The sequence below is a fragment of the Podarcis filfolensis genome (genome assembly GCF_964270895.1).
Source record: "Podarcis filfolensis genome assembly, chromosome: 7".
NCBI classification, from domain to species: domain Eukaryota; kingdom Metazoa; phylum Chordata; class Lepidosauria; order Squamata; family Lacertidae; genus Podarcis; species Podarcis filfolensis.
This window is the reverse complement of record NC_139603.1, coordinates 46,826,865-46,850,024: the sequence shown is the minus strand read 5'-3', so window position 1 is coordinate 46,850,024 and position 23,160 is coordinate 46,826,865. Positions and strand designations below refer to the sequence as shown.

General features: G+C 40.7%; 2 protein-coding genes across 5 annotated transcripts in view; both read left to right on the top strand.

Moving 5' to 3' along the window:
- The window catches only part of ANKRD29 (ankyrin repeat domain 29), a 29,601-nt gene extending 23,569 nt beyond the window's left edge, over nt 1–6,032 (top strand). For all 3 annotated transcript variants that reach the window (XM_083623621.1, XM_083623620.1, XM_083623622.1), the window contains one exon: nt 1,958–6,032. In XM_083623621.1, coding sequence (XP_083479747.1) covers nt 1,958–2,041 — 84 coding nt within the window. In that variant the 3' untranslated portion in view covers nt 2,042–6,032. The remainder of the gene's footprint in view (nt 1–1,957) is intronic.
- Nucleotides 6,033–10,067: 4,035 nt separating this feature from the next.
- Nucleotides 10,068–23,160, top strand: part of NPC1 (NPC intracellular cholesterol transporter 1) — a 45,546-nt gene continuing 32,453 nt past the window's right edge. Inside the window, exons 1-3 of one of the 2 annotated variants that reach the window (XM_083623600.1) lie at nt 10,068–10,899; nt 21,407–21,529; nt 22,034–22,140. In XM_083623600.1, the coding sequence (XP_083479726.1) occupies nt 10,798–10,899; nt 21,407–21,529; nt 22,034–22,140 (332 nt within the window). In that variant the 5' untranslated portion in view covers nt 10,068–10,797. The remainder of the gene's footprint in view (nt 10,900–21,406; nt 21,530–22,033; nt 22,141–23,160) is intronic. The other variant, XM_083623601.1, reaches the window with a different exon arrangement.

Sequence of the window (23,160 nt, the reverse complement as noted above, 5' to 3'; positions counted from 1 at the left end):
TCCATGTTCAACTTTTTAACTGCCTTAGCTTCCATTGGCGACAGCCACCTTGGAGTTTTATTTTCCAGCAAATCTTTATATCTGATCCAAACATTTAATAGTGCTTTTCTGACAATATGGTTTTTGAAACTTTTATGTGCTTTAACCTTGTCATACCACAAATATGCATGCCACCCAAAAATGTTATTAAAACCTTCCAAATCCAAAATGTCTGTGTTTTCAAGAAGCAGCCATTCTTTCAGCCAGCAAAAAGCTGCCGCTTCATAGTAAAGTTTAAAGTCTGGCAGGGCAAACCCCCCTCTTTCCTTTGAATCCGTTAATATCTTAAATTTAATTCTGGGCTTCTTGCCCTGCCAGACAAATTTAGATATATCTTTTTGCCACTTCTTGAAACAGTCCATTTTTTCCATTATTTGTAATGCTTGGAACAAAAACAACATTCTTGGCAATACATTCATTTTTATAACTGCGATTCGACCTAACAAGGAAAGCTTTAAGTTTGACCAAATCTCCAAATCTTTTTTCACTTCTGTCCAAGTTTTTTCATAATTGTCTTTAAATAGGTTCACATTCTTAGCTGTCATATTTATACCCAAATATTTCACTTTTTTAACCACGGTCAACCCTGTCTCATTCTGAAACCTTTCTTTTTCAATCTGTGTTAAATTTTTCTCCAATACCTTTGTCTTTAACTTATTCAATTTAAATCCTGCCAATTGACCAAACTCTTGGATTATTTCCAAAACTCTTTTCGTACTAGCTTCTGGCTCTGAAATTCTTAGTAATTTTAGCCTGAAGTTTTACATTAGGAACAAAAAAAGAGAATAAATTCTCCATGTCGTGTATTTCCATTAGAGGGCAGCACAACTCTTGGGGAAAATTGTTTGCGTCAACCACTTTCATCCCGCAAGGTATTTCTGTTACCTGTTGCAGCAAAATCATCCTAGTTTCAACTGGCACCTTTAAAGACTAATAAATCTGTTTGGGCATAAGGTTTTCTGGACATCTCTGTCATTACAGAATTGCACCACCGCCTCTTCTAAACTTACTGGGGCCTCCACAGTATACTAGAATACAAATCTGTGTAGACCAATATAGTATTTTTCCTCCTCAAGGGAGGCCCAAAGTCAATTCATTACAGATCTAGTTTAAATGCTACTGAAGCCTGAATGTAAATTTGAGTGTCAGCTGATCCTGCTCTCATGAGTGCCAAAGACAGTAATCATGATTTTATTGGAAAGAAATCTATGTTTAATAGTCATTCATCCCTGCAGCATAGCATATAGAGCAAGGATGGGGAACATGTGGCCTTCCAGATGTTGCTGAACACCAGCTCTGACCATTGCTCAAGCTGGCTGGGATTGATGGGAGTTGGAATACAACAAGGTGAGGATGGCCACAGGTTCACCATATCGTAGAACCTTTTTGACACATTTTCTTTCAACTTAAAAGCCAGAATACGAAAGGCAATAACTTGCACTCCTTGCAGTGTCTTGATGTGCTCCTTGAAGCAGAATCACTGCCCTGCAGCAGCCCAGGGAAGTCACTAGAATATGATGGGGTAGCTTGCTGAAGACCCCTTTGGATCTGCCCTGGGGATGGGAAGTGCAGAGTCCTGCAAATGGCATTGGCCCTAGCCTCAGTCACCATGGTCAGTGGTCAGGGATGTAGTCGAGCAACAAGCAGAGGACCACGTTAGCCACCCTAATCTAAGTAATTCCTCACAAGCCAACTTCGAATTACAGTCCCTGTTAAACAAGCCTGCTGAAAGGCTCAGTAATACAGCATTGGTATATTTTCTGATGAGAAGTGCATGAGTCCACAGTTGAATGTAGCTCAGTGCAGAATGTTGAATGCTAATGCTCCTTTGGGTGATGTTCCTTGAAGTCTGCTGCATGAGAACCAGATGGTGAAAGTCCTTTCTGTGGTTTCCAACCAACTCGTGTCTTGTTTCCAGAAAAATGAATTGCCTTCAGATCTAACGAAAAACGAGCGCATCCTACGGCTTCTGCAGACCAGAGAAAAGCACCGAAAGAGCTAATACAGCTTTGTGTCTCAAGAGAGAGCCAATGAGCCCTGCCCATATTCGCCCTCAAGGAAAGCTAGTTATCCTGCAGAACTGGAAATGTTTTGCTGAGACTCAAGCAACATGCCCTGACTCTTCCTCTGTGGAACAAGGTCAGGGTTCTCCATGGAGTGGCACTGCTAAGGTCCTAACACAACTGCACTCACCAGATTTTTGTCTCTGGCTTCAGATGCAGGGAAGACTGGGTCGCTAAGTGGCTTTCCTGAATAAAGTCTTTTTCTGTTCCAGAGAAATACTCCTTTGCTGTAGCATTATCTGTTCCTTGAAGTAAACCTCCTGATCCTTATCAAAAGTTGCACAGGTCTTTTTAGTTGTGCTCTGGCAAGTCCAGTTTGGTTTGAGTCCTTCTCAGGGTATGCAGATGGCACAGATGGGGGCACCAGCAGTTTGGTTTCTCATAGTGCTTCAAGCCCATTGGTGTCATGGTACCAATTAGGCCATTTGCTCACTGGTGTCATAAAGGTTTCTGATAAAAATGTGGCATGTTCAGTTACTTGCAGCAGCACCTCCCTGCTAAGGCACACATCACCTGTTAGATTGTAGTTGTCACAATGCAGGGGGGCAGGGTTATTGGGGGGCATGCTTGGGGGGGTAAGGAAGATTTTGGCAGGGAGGGAGCAAAGCCCAAAGTGGGTGCCACCCCCTTGGGTCTGTCTTCCTGTCCACCCAGTAGGCTGTCAGGAGAGGGACAGCTTCCTCTTGCTGAATTGATCACCCAGAAGAAAGCTGCTGTGATTAGGCTCAGAGTCACATGCAGCTCTAGGGCTGCAGGCTGCCAGCCCCCGTCATGTTGGGATGATATAGCTGTTAGCGTTCTTTAATACCAAGGCCCACTTCATAAATTATATTCTTACTACACATAATAAGTACCTAGTGGTGATCTCTAGACAGATTTCTTATTGCCTACTTAATGATGCTTTCCATTTATTTATTCAAGACCTGTCTTCCTATATAGAGATTCTGTCTGTCTGTCTATCATCTATCTATCTAATTCATATCTCATGGAGCTTTGCATCTGTTTGTATATTGCCCTTCAAATTATTTATCCAAGTATGGTTTACAATGCGTATTAAGTTTTCCTAAATCTAAGAAAAGCATAATGCATGGTTAAACCCTTACTCAACTGGTTTGTCTACTACTGGATCCCAGAAGGTTTTTGGAAGTACGTTGAGCAAGCACAATAATACACTAAAAAGCCCAACCATGCAGGAAAGGCTAGCAAGCACATGTTCTATGCAATTTAAATCAATTTTTGAAGAGATTTGCCTTCATTCTGGGATGAGATACTTAAAGCAGGCAAAACAATAAATTTTATTTCACATACTAATTATTTAAAATTGCTGCAGGCATTCAGGATTTCTGTGATTAACTGACTGTTAGGGGGAGGGAAGTACACTACTATAATATGGAATAAGGGTCTATGGCTGGGATTCAACTAAGTTGTTGTGAACAAGCAAAACTCTCCTCCTCGCCCCCAAATCTGCTCTGGAGGCTTGGGGAACCCCAGAGCAGGCTTGGGGGGCATGCAAGGAAGGAGAGAGGGCAAAGCCCCATTGTTCGAGTGAAACTAGCAGTACATTGAAGCCAATCCTATGTGTGCCTGTTAGTCCTTTGGAACATCCCAAGAACAAAGTGAGTAGTGAAAGCCTATTACTCTGTAAAAGAATACAGTTAAGATTATATTTGTTGGATCAAACCAAGGGTCCATCTAGCCCAAATAATGTCCTTTTTCCAACACTGGCCAGCCAAATTGTTCCTAGAAACACACTTGATGGCAACTGTTGTCCCCCATTGGTATTCAGGGGCATGCTATCTCTGAACAGTGACATTCTAGTTAGTTAACAAAATTTACAAAGCACTTCTACAAAAAACAAACAAACCTCTAAGTGAGTCAGGACTGTGTATACATTACTGTTTACTCTGCATCCCCATTGCTGGTTTTTTAAAGCTGTGTACACACAACATTAGCCACAATTCATATCTATCCCGAAGTTTTTTGAGAAATCCTGCTGTTTAATGTGTTTTCCTCGAACCAGCTTCCATCCAAGCTGAAAACTTAAGGTACAGTCACTTTGCAGTTCAGCTGAGGTGTACGCAGTTGAGAAAGCCATTGCATGTGTGCAGATGATTGCTTAATGAATAGGAGTTCCAAAGAGATTGCTTCGCTGTCTCCTCTCTGTCCATTTGTGTGGATAGACAGCGGGTGACTTAGGAACACATCAAACTTGACTGGTGTGTACAACACCAAACAAAAGCAACTTGAAACGCAGCAGGGAAAACAATCTTGCTGCATTTTAAACTGGTATTGTGTACCTAGCCTACATAAAAGTATACACTATTATAAAGTTTAGCTGTTAAAGCTATTAACCATCAATAGCTTTGTACTGGACTGATACATTTCTCTATCTGGGTCAGTTGAAGGAAATACTAGAGACAGTCACCAAGCTTGTAACATATTTTAGGCACGAGAGTCTACCATACAGGTGCTAGAAACATGCACAGCATAAATAAATCATCTTTAGTATTTATCAGCTCCTGTGAATTGTACTTCCTTCAGAAACCAGAGCAGCACAGATATCCTGCTGAACAGATACAAACCAATGGCATAGGAGCCTTTACATCAATAAGTGGTGCTAAAAAAACCCTTATGTCTGATAATTTGCAACAGCCTATTTTTCTAGCATAGTCAGGATTGATAACTCCAGGTGCAATATGACTGAAACGTTATCCCATCTGTCAATATAAAGAGACTCTGTTTATTATCTTTCCCTGTGAACTGCTATGTTAATATGCCAATTCTTGCTAGTTATAACTAGGTGCTAACCATTGAGGGTCTTTTGTGCTTCTCTAATTTGTTAGAAGTCATGCTACTCAGTTGCTTGTGTCAGAGTGGACATATTTTCAGGGCCAAGGGAAATCAAAATACCATTTGCGAAGGCTGCGGGCTCAAAATTCAGCTGAAATATTTCACTGTTACCTTGATAAATAATAATGTTTAAAAAACCCACTTTGCTGTTGCTCAACAGTATTGAGTCATTTTGACGTATGCTGTAGACTTCAAGGATGATAGCTGTTGCAAAACAAAGTCTGATCTATAGGAGGAAGGGAAAGAAGTGGTGAAGCAAGGCTCTAATGAATTGCAAACACAGAGAATGCACTTTTCTAATAATATGCTGTTGATGGTGGTTTTTAAAAAGTTCTGAAGCTTAGCACAAGATAAAAGCAAGCTGCTTGTGTGTGTTACCATTAATACTGTGATACATAGTTTAATGTTTTGGGGTTTTGTTTTGTTTTGTTTGTTTGTGTCTGGGTTAATTCTCCTTTAAAAGCTGCTGAATTAAAGCCTCTTGCCCTCCCATTTACCTTTGGGAGTTTGGCAGGGGTAGTGAGGGTGCCAGGATTGCTGAAAATGTCAGATTTTATTTCCCCAGCCAGCAGGTATGCCAATGCTTAACACTGGTATGGAAGGAAGATTTGTCTACTGTTATATAATGGTTTGAGAAGGCAACTTATGCCGAGTACCAAAGTATTTCTATGACATTATTTCTGGCATATTGTTATTTGTTGCATTTATCCATTGCTTTATATAGAAAATGTCTCAAAGTGGCTTACACCACCATAAAATACAAAACAGCTAAAACATATTTATGTCTGATATAGAATGTTGCTTGGTTAAAAAGAACAACCCTGGTTATAGTGTCATGTTTTGATATAAGTGTAGCTAGTTAAGATGGTGTTGTAGTCAGTCTTATGGTATACCTGTGAAGCCTTAAATTATATTACAAAATCTGGAGCTTCATTCCTTTTGTGACAACCTTTAGCATTATTTTTTGCAAGATACAAATGATTCATTTAAAACATCTGGCCTATAATGCTTGAATTAAAGGAAGGTATATCCAGGTGTAATTTTACAGTTCTACAATAAATTTTGTGTAGTTCAACATTACATGAACTTGGATTAAGCTGTGCTTACTACGTCAAATATCATAATCACATTTCCTTCCAGTGACTTAAAGTGTAAAATGATTCCAGACTGGCCACTTCTTGCTCTCTCTACCCAGACATGTCTCGTTTCACTTGTAAGCTATGTGCAGAATTGCAACTGACTTCTATAGTTCCGGAGATAGGGGATTGTATTTGCATACATACATCCAGCTATGCTCCATGCATGCTAGTGGGCATGACATAGCCATGTTAGTAGAGGAAGGAAAATACCAATAAAAAAATAATGCTGTCGGATTTTTTCTAAGGTTTGAGAAAAGATAGAAGCATGCATCAGGGAGGAAAGAACAGCAAAATTATTCGATGACGATATCATGCAGCTTCCCTGTAAAAAGTGAGTTAACCAAGAGTGGCAATTCCAGAGTAAATACATAGGGCAGGATTCACCTAACAATACTGGCCAGCAGAAGCCCTGGGCAAGGATTTCCACTTGCTTTCCCCACCCTCTGAAATTGCCTTGGGGTGGATGGGATCAGGAGAACCCCCAGTGCAGTGCACAGGGGGAAAAGGGGGGCATTGTTCTTTCTGGCAAACTGAAGTACTTGTGGAGACAGAACATTTGCCCAAGTACAACGCTGAATTCCACCTCAAGTGTGGAAGCACCCACAGAAACATCTCTCTGCCTTTAAACACTGCCAATGGAAATGAGAGGATACAGTGGTACCTCGGGATACAGACGCTTCAGGTTACAGACTCCGCTAACCCAGAAATAGTACCTCGGGTTAAGAACTTTGCTTCAGGATGAGAACAGAAATTGGGCGGCGGCGGGGCGGCGGCAGTGGGGAGGCCCCATTAGCTAAAGTGGTACCTCAGGTTAAGAACAGTTTCAGGTTAAGAACAGACCTCCAGGACGAATTAAGTTCTTAACCTGAGGTACCACTGTACTGTCAAAATGTTGCAGTGTTTGAACAGCAGTTGGACTCCGCTCATGACAGTCTAACCAAAGATGATGCAAATGTAGCTGTTTCTCTTAGCGATACATGATAGTGTACAGAGATAGGAACTTGCTCCAGGATATTTTCCCATTTCAGTATTATTTTTCTCACGCCTTTGCATAGTGTGGTGTCTTTGCTGAATTATGTACAATTCAGTTTCTTTCCTCAGATTACTTTCCCATGTAATCATTAAAATTAAAATAATGCTTAGCTTGTCTTTGCTTTTTTATATTCAGACGCTGAGAGGCGTTTAGTATGCAGACTGAATATTAATCTAATAGAAACTTTATTTGAATAGGACAGTTCTCTATTTTGAAATTCATTCTAAACTTGAAACTCGGGTTGGTATTCATCCAACCCACTTCTGGTATTCATCCACTTCTGGATTTCCATTATGAGAAAGTCAGTATCTTGAAAAGTATCCTGCAATCTTCCTTGAAATATCTGGGTGGATGATTAATAATAATAATAATAATAATAATAATAATAATAATAATTTATTATTTATACCCCACCCATCTGGATGGGTTTCCCCAGCCACTCTGGGTGGCTTCCAGCTGAATATTAAAAACACAATACAGCATGTTTTATTATTATTTATTAAACTTAAATCTCCTCAGAAAGGAGATCAGGGTGGTAAAAACACTAATCATAAAATAATACAAATTTTAAAATCTAAAAACAACCATATATTCTCACAGCTAACTTTCAGAGATGCTAGGAACAGTATATTTCAGCCATCAAATGCCTGGTAAACAGGAAAGTTTTTTAATGCCTCCTGGAAGTTGATAATGAGGGAAATAAATGCAGCTGATTCTACAAATGGGGAACCATTAATGGGGAAACACCACACCCCCCCCCCTCGTCAGTAGCCTGAGTCACTTTCTTCCTTTTGAATACTTGTGTGGCTTGCAGAAGTGCCCTAATTTGCACTTTAAACACCAAGCTAAGAGCGAAGTGCCCCACCTGTTGTTTGCTGCAGTATCCCAACATACCTACCTTCAAGCCGATCTACCTGCAAGTAAGCATCTCAGCTAGTGGTTTCATGTCGTGAACTGGTGCATATACTTGAAAACACATCTGTTCCACTCACAAATAATTCACCCAAGTGGGAATTCCCTAGAGTAAGCATCCCACTCTTTGGTCTTTTAAGTAAGTTTGGGAGCTGTATTCTCCTATTTTAATGTTACTGTGTTAATATTTCTTAAACTGCATTAATAATATTATTAAACTGTAGTTTAAAATGCTATATTATGCTTCTGTTGCATACATTTGGTAATTTAAAAAATGAAAACTTGCTTATGAATCACAAAAGAGAGTGATTTACAAATCATGAAAGAAACTGGGCCAAAGGAAGCTGCTGAATGAGCTTTCCTAAAAAAGAAAAGAAAAAGGGCGTAACTGGCTGTGGTTTATCATCCAGCCATCCTGCAAGTCATCTAAACATGAAAATTAGTCATAGCTGACTGACTCGTGGTCTGGTTCCCAATGAAGTCTCCTATGCAGCATAATTGACAGTAGTTTCATTTGGATCACTGCGGGCTGCATTCTATTCTGTGTAGAATATCTTAAAATGGATGATTTTGGTTCCTTGTTAATGTAGTTTTTTGTTGCCCTAAAACAAAAACAAAATCACAATCGACCCTCATCTACCTTTTCAGCAATTCATATTTTCACCACCAGCTGGCTCTAAGAGAGGTTGCAAAACATTTTAGTTCCCATAGGAACCGCTGATTGACAGAGATATTCTTTCCTGGTTACTCATTCCTCCACTCCTGAGTCAGATTACAAACAAGTTTATAGATTAGAAGCTTTGGTCACCCAGTTCTAACAATTACAACACTTGTCAGGCCACTTCATGTCAGCAGTACACACAGACATTTTACACCCACAGCAACAACATATTGGGCTGAATTTATCTATGCTGCAACTCCAGTAAAATCCATACTATCACAATGGCTGATAAAACCTGATATAGCACAATGGGATTACGGTAATTACCGTAACTGAAGTACTTTTATGAAGAGGAATGTGCACTTAGAGCCACAGTCCTATGCACATTTACCTGGGAGGATGCTTGGTGAGTTGCATGTCAGATTTAAAGACGTGCATTGGCAGCCACTGTCTTATCGCTTCCTTATCAAGAGATGCTGAAAAATGTGAATGAGGAGATCCACAGCCATTGATCCAGTTACCTTTATGTTCAGTGGGAGCCTCACGCACAAAGATACACAGTATGGGGCAGACACATAAACACATTGGGAAGAAATAAATCTAGGCTCCTCAAGAAATGACGCATTTTAAATAAAGCACAGCTTTATGACAAACACACCCATTGTTCACAGACCTGTTATAAAAATGAGATAGTTTGACTCATTGCAATGTTGGTCCCTCACGCACACCACACGATTAGCAACCATGAACAAAAGCAACTATTAGCATAGTAGTCCCAGAATAAAACAAAAATTCGGTTGTTTTCAATGTTCTAGGTCTGAATTGGGCTGACATGGTATGTGAAACTTAGATCCCAATCCAGCCCCCCTACTACTTTTTAAAAGGACATTTGGCAACATTTATTAAAGGAGTTATAATTCATATTATAGATTCAGGTAGGTAGCTGTGTTGGTCTGATGCAGTCGAAAAAATAAAATAAAAAAATTGTCCAGTAGCACCTTATAGACCAACTAAGTTTGTTATGGTATAAGCTTTTGTGTGCATGCACTCTTCTTCAGATACCAATTAATATTATGTTTATATCCCACCTTTTCCCCCCGATGGTCTCAAGGTGGCTTACAGCTAAAAAAAGAGACATTAAAAACAATTAAGCATTAATAAGATATGTGAGATCTATTAAAGCATAGCACCTTTTGTTAAGAAAAATGTTAGCAATGTTTAGGCTTAGAGCCTCCGAGCACGTTCAGAGTTCTTCGGAAGAGTCTCACTGAACATGTGCAAAATGGCTTTTGAAATGCTTCCTTGCCTGTCCAGTGAGGGCAAAATCTTGCACCTCTCACTTTCTGTTTGGAGGCTGCAGGCTGGGAATAGGGACCTGAAACGGAGAGGGCCATAAAATCAACCTTGGAGCAAATCGAAGAAAAACTGGAGCTACAAACATACGCCGGGACGGACGCCCAACACATTTATGAGCTTTCAAGGCGCAATCCCCAAGGACGCTTGCCAGGAGGGAAAGCCTACAGATTACAGCAGGATTTTCTTCGGAGTATACATGTTTGGGAGTTAAAACTCCAAAAGGCGAAACAGGAATTCCCGCTGGGCGCGTCAGCGCAGAAGCAGGCCCTACCGAGTTAAAGCCTTACTCCCAAGTAAAGCGTACATAGCTTGGATTGCGGCCTAACCCGTTCAGGGACGCAACAAACTTGTGCCAGCGGCACCAGAGAAACCGGTTACTCCTGGGGCAGCCGGACGCGTTTCTTGGGCGGGCGGGCGGGCGGGCGCGCAGGTGGCGTGACGGGCCCGCAGCTCCGCCTCACAGGAAAAGGCGGCCAACTTGGGCTGGGCCTAAGGCGGAGCTGAGGCGACGCCGACCGCTTCGGTTGGCGGCGGGCGAAGCGGCTTTCCGACATCGCCTCAGATCTCAGCGCCGCCCCTCGCGGAGGAGGAGGAGGAGAAGGGACGGAGGAAGGGGCGGGACCGCCGAGCCTTCCGTCTCTGAAGCGCCTCAGTCGCAGTTCCCGCCTTGACTACGTTGGCCGCCCAGCGACTTCGCAGGTTGCCGGAGCCCCACAGCTAATCGAGCGGGAGGCTCCTCGGGGAATGGGGAGCCGCGCTGGGCCAGGCGGCCAAGGCGGCTGCTGCGGGCTGTGCGGCCTCAGGGTCGCCGTCGCCTTCTTCTTGCTGGCGCTTCTGCCCGGCCGGGTGAGTGGAGAGGGTGCCTTCAGGGAGGAGGAGTATAAAGCTGGCGTGGGGCTGGGTGTGTGTGTGTGTGGTGGTGGTGGTGGGTACATTTTGGGGTAGAGGAAGGCCTCTCACAGACTTGTCTAAAGGTCCCTGACTGTGTAATGAGAAAATGTGTGTTTTTTGGGGGGGGGGGTGTCGAGGTGAATTCTTGGGGGTTTGGTGGGTTCTGACCTTAGCAGCAGTAGTAAGAAAATATACCCCGGGGTGGAAGTGGGTAGGGAGAGACTCTTTGGGTTGCAATTCTGGGCAAAATGCTGTTTTACTCGAAAGTAACTCCTGTTGAGTTTTGTGGGACTTGCTTCCAGATCCGTCTGGGTAAGACTTCTGCTTTAACAGCAGCTGGCCCAGGTATCTGTTCTGCTTCAGATAGTTCTGGTTAAGAGTTCTGCTTCGCTGGCATGGAGGAGCAAAGGGATGCGGTAGGTCACGAGAACTTTAAAATTAGGACGGGCAGTCAGTCGTTGCTGTCTCTATGTCAAGCGCTTTAATTGTAAAAGGAAGCGTACATCTTCAGAGCCGGGTCATGGGTGGGGAACTTGCAGCCTTCAAACATTGCCAGCCCATAAACTTCTCTCCTGATCTATGCAGGCTGGAGCTGCGGGGTGGGGGTGGGCAAGGACATCTTGAGGAGTACAGATTACCTCCCCCCTCCCCCCAGTGTAAGGCAATTTCCATCCTTCCTTGGGAAGTGCTTGAGCCTGTTGCAGAGAGCAAATTGGTGTATTGTAGATTGCAGGCCCTTGTGGATTGCAGCCTACAGTTCGTTTCAGGTCTTATTTATCTTGCACCAGTGGTATGTGTGGCACTTCACAGTGTAAAAGAGGGCAGACTTTTAGAGCTTGCAATCTAAACTTTGATGCAAGGTAAGTAGTGGCATCACATAGGCATTCTGGGAGGCAGTTCCAAGCATATAGGGGAGCAAAGGAGGGAGACTGGAGTGAGCCTATTCTGCTGTAAGAATGTTGACAAACCCACAGGTAGTTTTAGGGGAGCACATTGAGTGCAAAGCCTCAGGGGAGCCATCAGGGGCGTGGCAACTAGAATGGAGTGAGAGAGGCAGAAGGGCACCAAATTTTGGCATAGCACAGGGTGTCAAATTTGAGACCCCAGGGTCCACCACGGTAAAATAGCAAAATCCAGCTGTTAAAAAAAAAACATTCAGTGATGAGAAGTCTGTTTTGTCATGAAAAGAGTGGTAAATCATTTTGTAGTTGAAAAAATGGCTGGGTGAAAGCAGCATAAATGACTAATTGTCTGAATACTGTCGTAGCGTTATTGTGCAAGCAAGACTGAGAAATCACCTGGGTCAGGTAATTTGCCAGACATTATTATTCAAGCAACTAGGTGACATTCATAATATTGCAATAAATGGCTTCTTACAGTTCCAATACTTACTTGTAAACCTGCTGTTATTCATAGATGTATTAAATACTTCTATCTTGCATTCAAAACTTTTGTTGATGCTACAAATTTAAAAGCAAGTTGTGTGCTGCCAAATAGATGCAAAGCAGTAAAGTGAAGTTAGACATCCATAACCCATTGTTTTGGCTGACTGGACTCCTCAGTGGTTGTTGAGTCCTAAGAATCTCATTTTCAGTTCCACTCCCCAAGGAATCTAGGTCTTATTATTTAAAATTGAAAGTCTGAGAAGCTCACATTTAACACACCTGGCAGTGATACATTGTTTGGATATGATCTGCATTGACACAATGAATGCAGAAGTACTCAGTGGACTTGTTTCGCAAGAGTTGTGCTAAGAGCAGTCACAGCTCTTCGTTGCTCTTCTCTTGGATACCTGATGAATATAGCACAGATAACTTCCTGTATTTTCTTTACTTTCTGATGCTTATTCCAAGTGACATGATAAACCTTTGTTGTGCCTAACATATTTTCTTTTGCTTCTTGGGTAAGACACTAATCATCAAGAGCGTAGACATGGTTGAGCATATGTGTCATTGAATGCTGAATGACAGACATTGGAGTAATAGATGCAACTTCCATATTACTGTATCTGCATGATGGTTGTTGTACAGTGGTACCTTGGGTTACAGACACTTCAGGTTACAGACTCTGCTAACCCAGAAATAGTACCTTGGGTTAAGAACTTTGCTTCAGGATGAGAACAGAAATTGTGTTCCGGTGGCACGGCAGCAGCGGGAGGCCCCATTAGCTAAAGTGGTGCTTCAGGTTAAGAACAGTTTCAGGTTAAGAATGGACCTCTGGAATGAATTAAGTACTTAACCCGAGGTACCACTGTATTCCTATCTGTCATATCTAAGAGGCACAGGAAACCAGAGGTAGAAAAGTGGCAACTCTACAGAATAGCAGCTGGTTTCCTATTGATCGTTGCTGCTGTAGGCTTTGCTAGTGGCCTGCATGGAAAGAAGGTGGAACTGGTTTGCGGCTACCCATAGAGATCATAATGAATATAAGCAGTTTCAACAAACTGTTCACATGCCTTAGTGTTCCTTGGAGTTGTGTATGAGAGAGTGAGATTTACCTACTGCTACTGGGGCAAGTGCAAGCTGGATTTAGAAGAGGCAGAGGAACCAGAGACCAAATTGGAAACATGCGCTGGATTATGGAGAAAGCTAGAGAGTTCCAGAAAGACATCTACTTCTGCTTCATTGACTATGCAAAAGCCTTTGACTGTGTCGACCACAGCAAACTATGGCAAGTTCTTAAAGAAATGGGAGTGCCTGATCACCTCATCTGTCTCCTGAGAAATCTCTATGTGGGACAAGAAGCTACAGTTAGAACTGGATATGGAACAACTGATTGGTTCAAAATTGGGAAAGGAGTACGACAAGGCTGTATAATGTCTCCCTGCTTATTTAACTTATATGCAGAATTCATCATGCGAAAGGCTGGGCTGGATGAATCCAAAGCCGGAATTAAGATTGCCGGAAGAAATATCAACAATCTCAGATATGCAGATGACACAACCTTGATGGCAGAAAGTGAGGAGGAATTAAAGAACCTTTTATTGAGGGTGAAAGAGGAGAGCGCAAAATATGGTCTGAAGCTCAACATCAAAAAAAACGAAGATCATGGCCACAGGGCCCATCACCTCCTGGCAAATAGAAGGGGAAGAAATGGAGGCAGTGAGAGATTTTACTTTCTTGGGCTCCATGATCACTGCAGATGGTGACAGCAGCCACGAAATTAAAAGACTCCTGCTTCTTGGGAGAAAAGCAATGACAAACCTAGACAGCATCTTAAAAAGTAGAGACATCACCTTGCCAACAAAGGTCCGTATAGTTAAAGCTATGGTTTTCCCAGTAGTGATGTATGGAAGTGAGAGCTGGACCATAAAGAAGGCTGATCGCCGAAGAATTGATGCTTTTGAATTATGGTGCTGGAGGAGACTCTTGAGAGTCCCATGGACTGCAAGAAGATCAAACCTCTCCATTCTGAAGGAACTCAGCCCTGAGTGCTCACTGGAAGGACAGATCGTGAAGCTGAGGCTCCAATACTTTGGCCACCTCATGAGAAGAGAAGAGAAGACTCCCTGGGAAAGACCCTGATGTTGGGAAAGATGGAGGGCACAAGGAGAAGGGGACGACAGAGGATGAGAGGGTTGGATGGTGTTCTTGAAGCTACCAGCATGAGTTTGATCAAACTGCGGGAGGCAGTGGAGGACAGAAGTGCCTGGCGTGCTCTGGTCCATGGGGTCACGAAGAGTCGGACACGACTAAACAACTAAACAACAACAACAACTGGGGCACATTATGTCATTGAGACAGTACATGCACTGTTCTTTGCCATGTGTCCTTTATCTTATAAGAAAGAATTAAGATATGCATATTTGGCCACCATTATCCTCCCCCCATCCAAACTTTATTGAATTATTTAGAAACAATTACCAAGCATAAAGTGTTTGACTTCCAGGAAAAATACACTACAGTTGTTAAGCCTTGTATGTAGTCACTCACATGGCATCAAAACAGACTGCTTGGAAAATATTATACATTAGAGACTAAGCTCATATCCACAGGGTATGCTTCATTCTAGGGTGTTAAGATAATTTCTCCATAGTGGCCACCATTATAAATGTGTGGAGTATACAGTGTTTAGAAATAGTGGTACCTGTATTGAGCACAGCTTTTCCTTGTTCATACTAGGTGCTTAAATAGGTTGGGAGCTTAGTGATCAACAGGGCCCCTTTCTGCAAAATGAAGTAAAAGAGTGCACCGCTTCAAGTTGCAGATGGAGATCATTTGGAATGTTCCTCTGCCTTAAAAGAAGCTCCCTGCAAGTATTAAGATATAACTTTTATTCCTGGTGTGCTACTTTTCTACTAGCCGGGAGCGTTCACATAGAAAAAGATTGCAAAATGGTAGCTTTGAACAGCATTCTGAAGTGGTGTAGTCAATTCTACCGCCTTATTTATGTATTTATTACATTTATATCCCACCTTTCCTTCAAGTTGCTCAAGAAAGCATACATAGTTCTCTCTTTAGCTGGGTGGTGTGCGGAGTGAGGAGGGAGTGGGGCTTCTGTCGAGTTTAGTGGGAGTAAGTTTAATGTATGCTTTAAGTTGGTATAATATTGCACTACTGTTGGGAGGTGGGACTGGTATCTGATTATGATTTAGGAAAGGAATGCTATCAAGTAGATGTGTGGGAAGCTGCTGTGTCTCTGTGTATCCTAAAATTAGAGGACTACAGTATTGAAATATGTGAGCTGAAAGGGTGTTTTAACCTTTGAGAGTTCCTGCAGTGGCACTGTGCAGTGCTGTGTGACATTTTAATTTAGGTAACCTCTGTGTAGGTAAATTCCATTTTATGAGCCATCTTCTTTTGGTAAAAATTGGATGGTTTTGCATAAATTCAAAATTTAAACTTAGGCATTAAGCTGGTATTAAGAGCCTAGTTCACTGTACACATCGTGTGAAATCCTATTTAAGGAATCTTAACTAGGGTATGGTATGATGTCTGCATGGATAAATTACAGAACAACAACCATCTCTTGGTCTTTGGGTGCTACTGTGCAGTGAGGGAGAACCAACACTAGGTGTTCGATTTCATGGAAACTTTAATTATGATTTGGATTCTAAATTCAGGTTAGCCAAAACCATGATATGGTGTGATGTCTGAAGTAGCTGTTTGGTGTGTTTGAATATTATAGGATCACAATAGGAGAGTACATTCTATGGTTTGCAGTTAGAAAAAGCTTCAATAGACTGGTTGGAAACTTGGCACTGTAAAAGACGATGGTCCATGCTGAATTTTGCGTAGAAAGGATGAGAAATGATTTTGAATGATTTTTTTTTTAATGGTATGAGACATTGGTGTGCTGATGGTGCTTTTATTCTATAGATTTTGTTATGGTGTTTTTTTTGGGGGGGGGGAATCTTCATTTATATTTTGTATTTTGGGAAATGGTTTGTTGTGTTAGGTTAAGAGGAATGTCTAGTATGTGCTGTGAGTTGTGCAATATGTTTGTAGTTTGGTCACAAAAAGACCTTTTCAAAACTATGTTAGTCAATGGTATTTCCTAAGGCGTTTGACTTCATATGCTCAATACAAACCTATTGTGAGAAAGTTTTAAGTGGAATGTTGGGTGGAATGAGAATGAGTGTGGGCAGAGAGGGTCAGTTGGAAAATGACAGAATGGCTGGGCAATGGGACAGAGAAGGAGCTGGGAGTGGATGTGAGATGTGAGGAGATGTGGCGGGGGGGGGGGAGTACTTCCAGACCAATACTTCATTTTCAAGAATTTATAATTCAGGTAAGCCAAGAGGTTAGAAGTTAAGTGTGAAAGGAGATGGTGGTGAGGAAGAAATTTCAGGAAATTTATAAAAATAGAAGCATGGGGTTGTGGAATATCTCTAACATTCACAGTAGCAATCTCATTAAAGAGGAGCCTGGTTAGGAGGAAAAGTTGGCAATCCGTCTTACCTTATTTCACTCAATAATTTAACCACTTAATAGTCATCAGATGTTACATTTGAATTGTTGCCCTTCTGAATGGTCTGAGATAACTTATTAATGATATTTATTAGTTTATTTTTCTGTTTCAATAGAATTGTAGCCCTAGCCTCCTCAAAACTTAATCAAATAAACAAACCTTTTTAGTTTAATATGTTGTGTTAAAGCCTTTCCATGTTCACTCAAAGTTGCAAAATACTTGGAAAATAAAGCTAATATATGTTGTATTTTGTGTAGGATAGTATATATCGGGGTGGGTGGGTGAGCACACCCACCCAAAATATATAAAAATATTATATATATATATATATATATATAATATAATATATATATAAATATATATAAAAATACAGTGGTACCTCAGGTTACATACGCTTCAGGTTACATACGTTTCAGGTTACAGACTCCGCTAACCCAGAAATAGTGCTTCAGGTTAAGAACTTTGCTTTAGGATGAGAACAGAAATCGTGCTCCGGTGGCGCAGCGGCAGCAGGAGGCCCCATTAGCTAAAGTGGTGCTTCAGGTCAAGAAGGAAAGCTGCAACTGAGAACTAAAAAGGTTTCACATTGGTAGCCTCCCTATGAATTTTATGTGTCCCCAATCTAACAGATGTGCACAGTAATTTGTGGCAGTTTCTCTTAATATAAACCACTTAAAAGTAGATGTATGTGAATGGAACTTAAGGAAAAAATCTCACATAGTTTTCATTCATGTATCTTGGTATTACTAATAATGAAAGCAGGTAGTATCCATAGATGTAATGCTCCAAAATTGAGTGTAGGCATTTTTGCGTATGGTTCAAATGGGTTTAGATAAATCTCAGTGTTTCATAGGGTGATAGTTAAATCACAGCAACAAATATGAGAGAATAATGTTTTTGATTTTATCATTAATTCAAGTCTGCAGTAGCTGAAACGTTTCCAAGAATACTTGCAAAGAGAAACATTGTAGTCCTAAACAATAGTGCCTCAGTTCTTGTCAAAAAGGCAAATGATTTATAAAAAGAAGCTGGTGTTTTTCTGGTATACATGAGAGACTTTTGTGTAATTGTTTCTTATACATGTTCAATTTGAGGAGGGAAGAGATGACAGATACAATTTTATGTGCTTTGAGGGTTTTTAAAGATATCATTTAATTATAATGAATTGTTATATGCCTATAAGCATCAGATGCCTTCAGTATACAGTGGTACCTCGGGTTAAGAACTTAATTAGTTCCAGAGGTCCGTTCTTAACCTGAAACTGTTCTTAACCTGAGGTACCACTTTAGCTAATGGGGCTTCCCGCTGCTGCTGGTGCGCGATATCTGTTCCGAGGTACCACTGTAGTAATAAATGGGTAGGAGTCAAATCAATTTAAATCACCAATGAGAAAAGGCTGATTTGAATGCTTCCTAAGTGACATGACCTTTGTAATGGCATTTGTCTAATTATATAACCAACACCTGCAAGTCTGTTCACCATCTTATCCTGACCCACTTATCTGGCCTGAATGGGAGAGGTGCTAATCAGAAGATAATATGCTGAATTTAGGAAACACAGAAAAGCCATATTCTCCTTTTAAGAATTGTAGTATTGAAGATTACAAGATGGTTTGAATATATAGGCTTGAGTGCATTGACATCAACAGCCAAAAAAGAATTGTCTTCCTCTTTCCACACCTGGCCAGTTGGTTTGAAGAGCTGCAGCTCTGACATGAGGAGCAGAAACTGAGCTTTCCATGCTGCTAAGTCAAAACTTTTCCTAGCAACCAGCTGCTCCATGCCTCAGACTTGGGCAGCTACACTCACTTAAGGCTAGTTCTGCAACAACGAACCATATGCCAAAATAGATTCAGAGCATGTGTAAGGGAGTGGTGCTTCTCTCTTAACAGAAGTGGCAGTGCAGCCACTACTGAAAAAGCTGCCCTGGATGCAGTTTCCATTGATGTTTTTACTGTTACGACTGTAGTATTCCATTTTTATATTGTACAGTGTCTTGTTCCATTTTATAACTAAGTAAGGTTTATAAATAATTATAATAAATACATAAAATATGCTGTGCATATCCCTATTGATGCATAATCGTAAGCAATAGAGATCAGACATAATTCTACAAAATGTAGTTCCAAAAGTTCATTTTTGTAAGGGAACAAAGTCAAGGCTAAACAGAAATCTGGCAATCTGTCCTTGTAAGCCAAGTACATTACATACAACAAAACTGTTGGAAGTCTTTCCAAAAACAAGTGTGGAATCTAATCTTTAGCCTCGTATGTGTAGATCCCTCTATAGATGAAAAAAGCTTCCAGAAATTTATAAGTTTCAAAGTATTAATGACAAAAAACTCAGTTAAGCTTTTACTGTATTAAGATTACTAAAAGTATTACTCTTCAAGATACAATGCATGAAACCCTGCAAATGCAACTTCAAACAGAAAATAGAAAATTGATTGAAAATAACTATTATAAGCACCCCTGTTATATGTATTGCATCAGTAAGATAACCAGTGCTTTTTTCTTAAAAAAAAAACAAAGTTTAGGGGTACTCTCATTTTCCTACTCATATCGAAATACTGCCCCTCAATGAGGCCAAACTTAGATTCACAAAATGTTTAGGGGTCTGCACACCCCTGTGTCTCCCCAGAAAGAAAGCACTGAAGATAACTAATAGCAAAGTCTGCTAACAATATTTAGTATTAACATAACATTTCAAGAACAAGTACTTCCAATATTCGGCAAAAATCCTATAAAGAAGATCAGCATTAATATTCTTCTATTGCAGATTGGGGGGTGGAAAGGAGCTGAAGCTGAAGGAAAAGTGGTTTGAATAAGGTTCTCAATGGCTGATAATATTTCAGCCAAGGACTTGGTACTTTATAAGCCCTCTAAACTTTATACAGTGTTGCTAGTCATTCTAGCTGTTGTTTCGAGTCGCATAGAAGAGAACATCAGTCTCTTGATGAGATAGGAGAAAGATGCCGATGACAGCACATTTCCTTTCAGCCCTGTGGATAAAGTGTTGTCACTAGACTGTCACATGATGCATGTGAGACATCAGAAGTCTTTGCCTTGCACATCTTTCTCTCCCTGCCTGTCTCATGCAAGTTTAGTGATTTTTCCGTATACCTTTCATCACAGAATTTAATACAGCCTGTATGTACACATCATTCTCATAAGACTGATATTTTAAAAAAGGGAATCCATTTGCAAGTTGATGAGGGAAAACTGGAATGATCACACTTTCATCATTAATTACCAGTTCAGAGAAGTTGCTGACTGAGCTTGCTTCGTAAAGGTTTACTTGGTTTGAGTCCTTTAGTCTACTAATGAGGAGCCTTTTTTCAGCCCGAAGGCCACATTTCTTTCTGAGCCAGAACAAAAGTGGACAGAGCACCAAATGTAAAACTATGTACACTATGCTACTTTATATACATTTACACACACACACTTTAAAGCAAGAGGTGTTATCAGTCCAAGGTCGCATTCCAGCTAGGAGGAAAACACTGGGTGTGAAGAGCCAGTGAGGGGGGTGGCTGGAAAGAGGTGTGGAGGTCTGTATATGGTCTCTGGGACTGCAGAAACCAAGGAGTATTTTTGGCCTGAATGCTTTTGTGTAACCAAACACAATTCTGAAAGCCTCCCTCCCATGTAGCTCTGTGGTCTTGTCCCAGAGTATCCTATGTAAACCATATAAATGTTAGAAAATGGTTTCTTAGCCCTCTCTTTTTCTAGTGTTTGCTATCAAATAACTGTATTTATTTCATATAATTTATTTCGTTAGAAGTGAAGGCTGCCAACAGGAAGTAATGAAGGCCATCAACTTGGATGGCTTTAAACGAGGATTGGACAAATTCATGGAGAATAAGAATATCAATGACTGCCGACCATTATGGATATGTTCTACCTTCACTTTCAGAGGCAATATGCCTCAGAATGGTAGCTGCAGGATGTGGGGAGAGTAGACTTGGGCTCAGGTCCTGCTTTCTGACCTCATAGGCATCTGGTTGGCCACTGTGAGAACAGGATGCTGGACTAGATGTGCCTTTATTTTCAACCTGATTTAAAAGTGATTTGCATCCTAAGAACCTTTCTCTGAAACTGGTAATGACTCCTTACCATTTATGCATATTTGTTGAATATATGGCATCTGATATTTGACTGTAAGATCAGATCAAAGGTTCACCTAGTCCTACATTGCACAGTAGCCAACTAAATGCTCTTAGTGATTACAACGGTTCTTAGGGAATTTGTGTGTGCAAAAATTGACCAAGATCCACAAAATGGGACCACTAATTCTGCACAGGGCTTTGAGCCTGTGTTACTGTATGAGAAATCTCCATCATGTTGAAGGTTGTTCTGAGGTGATGTCACTTGAAAAGCATTGTGTTGGGATCTGGGAAAGCCCAGCCTGTTGATAAACTGAAATGCCTGTAGTTTGTGGGTATATTTAAAATGGTATTCTCATAAGCAGCCTCTGTTGGGACACTTTCAACATGCGCCTTGCAAGTGTGAAACCTATGGTCAACACAGTTAACATTCATTATTCTTCCTCTGTAGGTATTTTCAGACTCGTGTATCTGGTATGGCGAGTGTGAAGTTGCTTCTGGAGATAAAAGGTACAATTGTGAATATAAGGGTCCACCCTTGCCACTGCCGAAAGATGGCTATGATTTGGTACAGGTAAGTTTCTAGTGAATTACCATTTTACTGGAAAATAAGAACTTTAGTGGGGATGGGAAAGAAGAACTAGGATATTTTTTCCTAAACTCAGTTGTAGCATAAGGAAATCTAATGCTAATATTGGTTTGAGTAAGGCAACATGGTAACTGAATTATGGACTATGTTTTGTTCATTCCGCTTAGCCTCTGTAGTTGGTATATGCATTTCTTAACTTGAATGTCTACTCTATAAGGATTAACATGATATCAAATCTACCAGTCTCTTCTTCTGTAATGTTATACTAAGGAAGTATGAAATAGTAATTACTAATTTCACTATTACAGTGATTCTAAGTCTGTTAGTAAGTAAGCTGTTGAAAACAGTGAGATATTTTCCAGGACAATTGTCTAAAGTTGAGTGTGTGACCCTTGCAGTACACGAAAAAAATCACAGGCTACTTTATAATACTTGAATTTTAAATATTTATATATATATGTGTGTGTGTGTATTTTATTTTCTCTTAAGGAACTCTGCCCAGGTTTTTTCTATGAGAATGTTAGCCTTTGTTGTGATGTACAACAACTTCAGACTTTGAAAAACAACTTGGAGCTCCCGCTGCAGTTTCTTTCCAGGTATGTGGGAGCCACTTGTCTGGTTGTTGCTTGTGGTATTTGCCCCCCTGCTCCCGCTTCTCAATAAACTAGAGAAAATATGGTAGACATTTACTTGTCTAGGAAATATAATGGGAAAATATATATCTACAAATGCCTTTATTACAATGTCTGTCTTCACCCAACAAGTGCTCCAGAAGTTGTTCCGCTCATTCTCTGATGGTGGAATGCTACCAGAGAGATGCATTTTAGTAGACAACTTTCTAGAAAGGTTGGTCAAATAAATGTATATAAATATTAAGCATTTTAATTATTTTTATTCTGCTTAATAATATCTCCAGACCTCTTTCCAATAAAAGAGAACTATCTGAAGAGTCTCTGTGATGCTTTCCTCATATTTGTTTATAGTTCATATTTTCTTCAGCTTTTATTGGGGCAACAATACTAAAATTTAAATACAGTGGACCCTCTGGATACGAACTTTATTCATCCTGGGGATCCATACTTACCCCGAAAAGTCCGAATCCGGAGGCGCTGCTTCTGCAGACACACGCAGCACGATAGAGCACTTCTCCGAGCATGTGCACGGAAGTATACACTTCCGGGTTTGCTGCATTTGTAACTCGAAATTACGTTACCCGAAGATAATGTAACCCGAGGTAGCACTGTAAATGGTGGTTTCTGAATCTTGGGCTGCAAGCCTACACATTCTTATATGGGAGTATTCCTATAGTAGAACTGACCTCTGAGCATGCATGCGTCAGATTGGACTGTATGTCTCATTTGATTTCACTGCTGTGCTGCTTACGTAGTTTCATTTCTTTCCTCCAGATGAAATGCTGTGAACTTTTCTGTACTCAATATTGCTGTAGCCCTTGCTGATCATTCTTAGAACTACACATTTCAGGAGTGCATTATTAATTTAAGCTTTGATATCTGGACCATAAGAACTGTTTGTTGTTCTTGAAGACAAATGCTACGTTCTGAAAATTCCTGCATTTTGTGTGCACATACTGGATAAAGGAGTAAATGTTTAATAAT